This window comes from Oncorhynchus mykiss, chromosome 18, assembly GCF_057628025.1.
Source record: "Oncorhynchus mykiss isolate SJ-2025 chromosome 18, ASM5762802v1, whole genome shotgun sequence".
Classification (NCBI taxonomy): Eukaryota; Metazoa; Chordata; class Actinopteri; order Salmoniformes; family Salmonidae; genus Oncorhynchus; species Oncorhynchus mykiss.
Genome location: NC_143039.1, coordinates 77,398,597 through 77,404,596, shown reverse-complemented (window position 1 = coordinate 77,404,596; position 6,000 = coordinate 77,398,597). Strand labels below are relative to the sequence as shown.

The 6,000-nt window shown below is 40.5% G+C and overlaps 1 protein-coding gene across 1 annotated transcript in view; it reads left to right on the top strand.

Annotated features, from left to right (window-relative positions):
- The first annotated feature begins 3,435 nt into the window (after positions 1–3,435).
- The window catches only part of LOC110517586 (stromal membrane-associated protein 2), a 55,512-nt gene continuing 52,947 nt past the window's right edge, over positions 3,436–6,000 (top strand). Inside the window, exon 1 of the mRNA XM_036953659.2 lies at positions 3,436–4,138. Coding sequence (XP_036809554.2) covers positions 4,030–4,138 — 109 coding nt within the window. The 5' untranslated portion in view covers positions 3,436–4,029. The remainder of the gene's footprint in view (positions 4,139–6,000) is intronic.

Sequence of the window (6,000 nt, the reverse complement as noted above, 5' to 3'; positions counted from 1 at the left end):
GACTTGTGGTTTTACTTATATCCTCTTTACTAGCCAATGATTATAACGACGATTCTGATCCAACCATACACTACATTGTGCCCCTGGACTGAGAGGATGGATGTTCAACATGTAGCTAAATGTAGAAGGCTAACGCTGATTGCTAATGCTAACTAGCTAATGTTGGCCATGAAAGGAAGTTAAGCAGTTTTAGCCAGTTAGCCTCAGACAATGACAGTCATATGACAGCCTATGACAGTCATACACCCTTCCGTCAACATGAAAGAGAGGAGGATGGTATTGGCGTTACTCTACAAGTAGGGTGACTCAACATGTTTTTTCTACACGTACACACACACACACACACACACACACATACACACACACAGTCTCAGCAGCTGATGGACCAGAGGGAGAGGCTAACATATTTTACTCCAACTCAACTAAGACAAGAGAAGGGCCACACCATATTTAGCTTTCGTTGATTGGACTAAATAGTGTTTGGTATCTTTTTAGTTGTCAATGTGTTAGACTAAGCAGAGTTGATTTTGATGATGTTGAAATGTTGAAGTGAAAATGGTGCTGAAATAGTGGAGGCAGCTCCGGTTTTCTTTGCGTCTTTCAGTAACTCCTTTCTGGTGTGAAAAACGTTCTTGACCCTGCTGTAGGCCATATAACTGTTTGTTACAGATGTCGCTCTCTCCGGTTTTCCAATGAAACAAAAGGAGTGGTTGAATTTATTCTGCCACTGTGTCTTCTTATTGTCTCAGCCTTTTAGGCCTACTGTAGATATCACGATCACAAGGCATATGAACTAACAGGTTACAGGGCAAACTACACAATTATCACAATAAATAGGTTGTAATATGGCTTGGCTTCCACAGGGATCTTACCCACGCACCCCTACTGTTAGTAGAAGAACGGCCACGTAACGCCCAGAGCGACGTTGTCACTTTAGTACAAGTTGGCTGCAGTAACAGTAAGTCACTTCTCATGATTGACCACAAGGTGGCGTAAATGAGATCAGACAGACAAGTGAGTATGTTGTCTGAATTTCCATCTCCACAGAGAAAAAGCCAGATCTATTTAAAGTGGAACTGACAGCATTTTAGCAACAGGAAATTGAAAATGTAAAATCTGTTCATATTCAACCCCCAAGAAAGAATATGACACTTTAGAAATAAAGAGAAATTCTGAGAAATGAGCACTTTTCACAATGAGTCCTTTTCACATTTTCATAGGTTTTAAGGATGCTTGGGAATGACGTAGACAGGAAGGCATTTGTGAAAATGTTGTAGAGTTGGGGAAAAAGACTGTGCATTTAGACAATTACTAGACATTGCAGTCAATAAAACCTAATAAAAACATCTCTCCTTCAAGACCTGGGTTCAAGAACCCGGAGCCTACACAGACCGTAGCCAATCAGAGCTACAGCAAACAATCCAATTGCCAAACAGATATGCCATTCTTAACTTTGAACCAGACTGTGTGTTTACAGGCCGTTGCAACAGGGAGACATTAGAACATTAGATCATTAGATCATTAGAACATTAGATCATTAATCATTAGATCATTAGAACATTATAACATTAGATCATTAGATCATTAGAACAATAGATCATTAGAACATTAGATCATTAGAACATTAGATCATTAGATCATTAGATCATTAGAACATTAGATCATTAATCATTAGATCATTAGAACATTAGAACATTAATCATTAGATCATTAGAACATTATAACATTAGATCATTAGAACATTAGATCATTAGATCATTAGAACATTAGATCATTAGAACATTAGAACATTAGATCATTAGATCATTAGATCATTATAACATTAGATCATTAGAACATTAGATCATTAGATCCTTAGAACATTAGATCATTAGAACATTAGATCATTATAACATTATAACATTAGATCATTAGATCATTAGATCATTAGAACATTAGATCATTAATCATTAGAACATTAGAACATTAGATCATTAGATCATTAGATCATTATAACATTAGATCATTAGAACATTAGATCATTAGATCCTTAGAACATTAGATCATTAGAACATTAGATCATTATAACATTATAACATTAGATCATTAGATCATTAGATCATTAGAACATTAGATCATTAATCATTAGAACATTAGATCATTAAATCATTAGATCATTAGATCATTAGAACGCATTCGCCAAAAGCCACAAATAATATTTGTGTATTATGTAAATACTACAGGATTCGTCTTACATTTGCAAACTTTACAGTCCTACTGATCAACAAACAACCATGAAAATGTCGGCTCTCTCTCTCCCTCAGTTATACACACCAACAACAACAAGATCAACAGCTATAATGTTAGCCAGAACAAGATGAGCTAAAAATCTAACAAAAGGAACATTAGAGATAAACCCTCTCAAACTGTTTCAGCTAGTTGCCCGTCAAAATTGCACTGGTAAATGAGGGGGGATTGCAGCCTACTCGTCGTTCCGCAGCTTGCCTGCCAATGCATTCATTCTTGTCCCAACCAAGAACCCAAACTAGCTAGCTACTTCCAGACACAAATGAGAGAACATCTCACTCTGAACATTTCACTCACCGTAGCAACGCTGGTCTGGCTGTTTATATGTTATCTACAGCATTCGTGACTAACTATTACTTATTCTGTCTACGTTTACTGATACCGGTCATATTCAGCAGGTGTTGCACGTTAGTAAATTCATCAGTCAGACAATAGTGCTCTGGAATCAAGAGTAGATAGCCAGAGTGAATTTGCGAACTAAAGAAGAGATATATACTAACTGGATAACAGTTGTTCGAGTTCGTCCTAGTGCTTTACATGTATGAGGCCCTGGGTTCAATCCCTGGCATCTCCATGAAACTGACTACTTGATAGTTGCTAGTTCAATTTTCAGCCTTAGTTACATGTATCCGTTTTTGTCCAGAATATCGAGTCATTGAAACTGAACCAGTGCATCCCGAATGGAGGCAGCAAACTATGTACCAGGCCAGCTGGGATTTACAAACTGATAGCAATATCTTTTGGACAACTAATAAATGTATTGGTGAATTAAATCTATCTATTCTGCCAACACTACCGTCTTGTACCTCATATAACTTTGAGTCAAATATAACCTATTTTTAAAACCTCTTGTAAAGGTCAGTTTTGTAGCATAAACTGGGAATTTGATATTTTTGGACTGGATATTAAGATTGTCTGTATATTTATTAATATCTGCAGAAGTAGTTTAAAACGCGTTCATTTGAACTTTAAAGCCAGGTGTCCTTGTTGGCTGCAATGCAGGTGTTTGGGAAGATTAGCATTCATAGGTAGTTTCGTTTAAATAGTTAGCATAAATGCTCAAGCTACCATTTCACTCAAGCATGAGTTATAGGCCTAATGTATAAACCTGTGAAATAAATTATGGCGCGCCGACAGGAAGTGGGAAACGCTTGTGTGTTTGTGTGTCCGCCCGCGTGCGCGGCGCGCTGTGTTTGAGCGGCGAGGATGCGGTCAGTTCGAGGAGAGAGAGAGAGAGAGAGTGTGTGTGTGAGTGAGAGAGAGAAAGAGGTGTGAACTGTCAGACGAGAGGACTCGATACCGATGCGCTTGAAAGGAGTGAAGCAAAACCGCTTGTTGCGCTATAATTTTACACAAGAAGACGGCAGGAAATATAGTTTTTTGTTGTTGTTGTTGTGATATTTACTACCTAATATAGATCTTTCGACGAAGCATAGGAGTGCAATAACAGGCTATAACCTCTGTCTTGCCAGGCCATTACTCATGCATTGTTGTAAGCTAACTGGGTAGCTTTGACTTAAGGGATTGTTCCATAACCTGAAAAACAAATCGCTTCCCTTTTTTGAAGAGGAAGAAGAGGAGGCGGGGACCGCATAGCTTCTTCTGTATTTCATTTGTCTGGGGTCTGTTTTTTTTTTATTCTGCAAACGGAGCTTATCTGAATCAGGCTACTTCGTCTATCTTCATATTAGGACGACAGCGGCGGGTGTCGGAGAGGTGTGCGAGGAAGAGGAAGAGACAGGAATGATGATGATTGGTAAATCGGTAAAAGACATTGACAGATATCAAACTGTCCTCACTTCGCTACTGTCACTCGAGGAGAACAAATTCTGCGCGGATTGTAAATCCAAAGGTAAGGCAAATAACAACAAATAAAATACACAATTACAGCCAGCCAAATGTCATATAACTAAGTGTTCTGTATGGACAGAGACTGTACGCTATTATAGCCACCCATATGTCTGTGCAAAACGCCGTGTTCGGGGGTGGACACGACCAAACTGGGAACCTATGAGTCAACCTCCGTTTCATCAGTTTTACAGGAACCTACCCGGTCCGTCTTACCCAGGGAATACGGTCAACTGCATATATTGCGTAATACGATTAGCCTACTTTCAAGGTTGTTATATGAATTCCACTGTAGAGGTAGTAGCTGAAGGGAAAGGCACTTGCATTGACGTTCATGGTGTCCTCTCCTCTCTCTCCATACAAACTGTTTTGGGTTGAACCCTAGAGCAAGTCTCTCTCTGTCTGTCTGTCTGTCTGTCTGTGTGTGTTAGCAACAGTTATACTCTACAAGGGTTTTCTCACCAGCTATAGGCCTGTTTCTAGGGTAGATAAGGCATGTGTTCTGTAGAGAAGATATCTTTCTCTTTAGGGTTTACCCTTTAAAAGCAACAGCTGACAAAACCTTAGGCCTTTTGCCCTAGGGTGAACTTCAAACCTGTTCCTATGGTGTAGACACACAACATATTCACATCGTTATATCTTATTATTATTATTATATTATATTATATCATACTCATATCTTTCTGCTACTCGGTGTCTGTGCCCTCAGATAACACCAACTGATCTGAGTAGACAGATACACTCTTATTGGCTGTGAAATGCTACTTACAAGCCCTTAACCAACAAGGCAGTTCAAGAAATAGAGTTAAGAAAATATTTACTAAATAAAGTAAACTACAAAATGAAATTAAAAGTAACACAATAAAATAACGAGGCTATGTGTATATATATATATATATATATATATATATCTACTGTATACAGGGGGTACCGGTACCGAGTCAATGTGCACAGCTACAGGTTAGTTGAAGTCATTTGTACATGTAGGTAGGGGTAAAGTGACTATGCATAGATAATAAACAGCGAGTAACAGCAGTGTAAAAACAAGGGGGGGGGACACCAAGTAACTTGAAACTCTCGACCCGCTCCACTCCACTTCTGTCCCGTCGATGTTAGTGGGGGCCTGTTCGGCCCTCCTTGTCCTATAGTCCACGAGCAGCTCCTTTGTCTTGTTCACATTGAGGGAGAGGTTGTTGTCCTGGAACCACACTGCCAGGTCACTGACCTCCTCCCTATAGGCTGTCTCATCGTTGTCGGTGATCAGGCCGACCACTGTTGTGTCATCAAACTTAATTATGGTGTTGGAGTCATGCTTGGCCACGCAGTCGTGGTTGAACAGGGAGTTCAGGAGGGGACTAAGCACGCACCCCTGAGGGGCCCCCGTGTTGAGGATCCGCGTGTCAGATGTGTTGTTACCTACCCTTACCACCTGGGGGCGGTTCGTCAGGAAGTCCAGGATCCAGTTGCAGAGGGAGGTGTTTAGTCCCAGGGTCCTTAGTTTAGTGATGAGCTTCCTGGTGTTGAACGCTGAGCTGTAGTCAATGAACAGCATTGTCACATAGGTGTTCCCTTTGTCCAGGTGGGGAAGGGCAGTGTGGAGTGCGATTGAGATTGCGTCATCTGTGGATCTGTTGAGGCAGTAGGTGAATTGGAGTGGGTCTAGGGTATCCGGGAGGATGCTGTTGATGTGAGCCATGACCAGCCTTTGAAAGCACTTCATGGCTACCGATGTGAGTGCTACGGGCCGGTAATCATTTAGACAGGTTACCTTTGCTTCCTTGGACACAGGGACTGTGGTGGTCAGCTTGAAACATGTTGGTATTACAGACTCGGTCAGGGAGAGGTTGAAAATGTCAGTGAAGACAC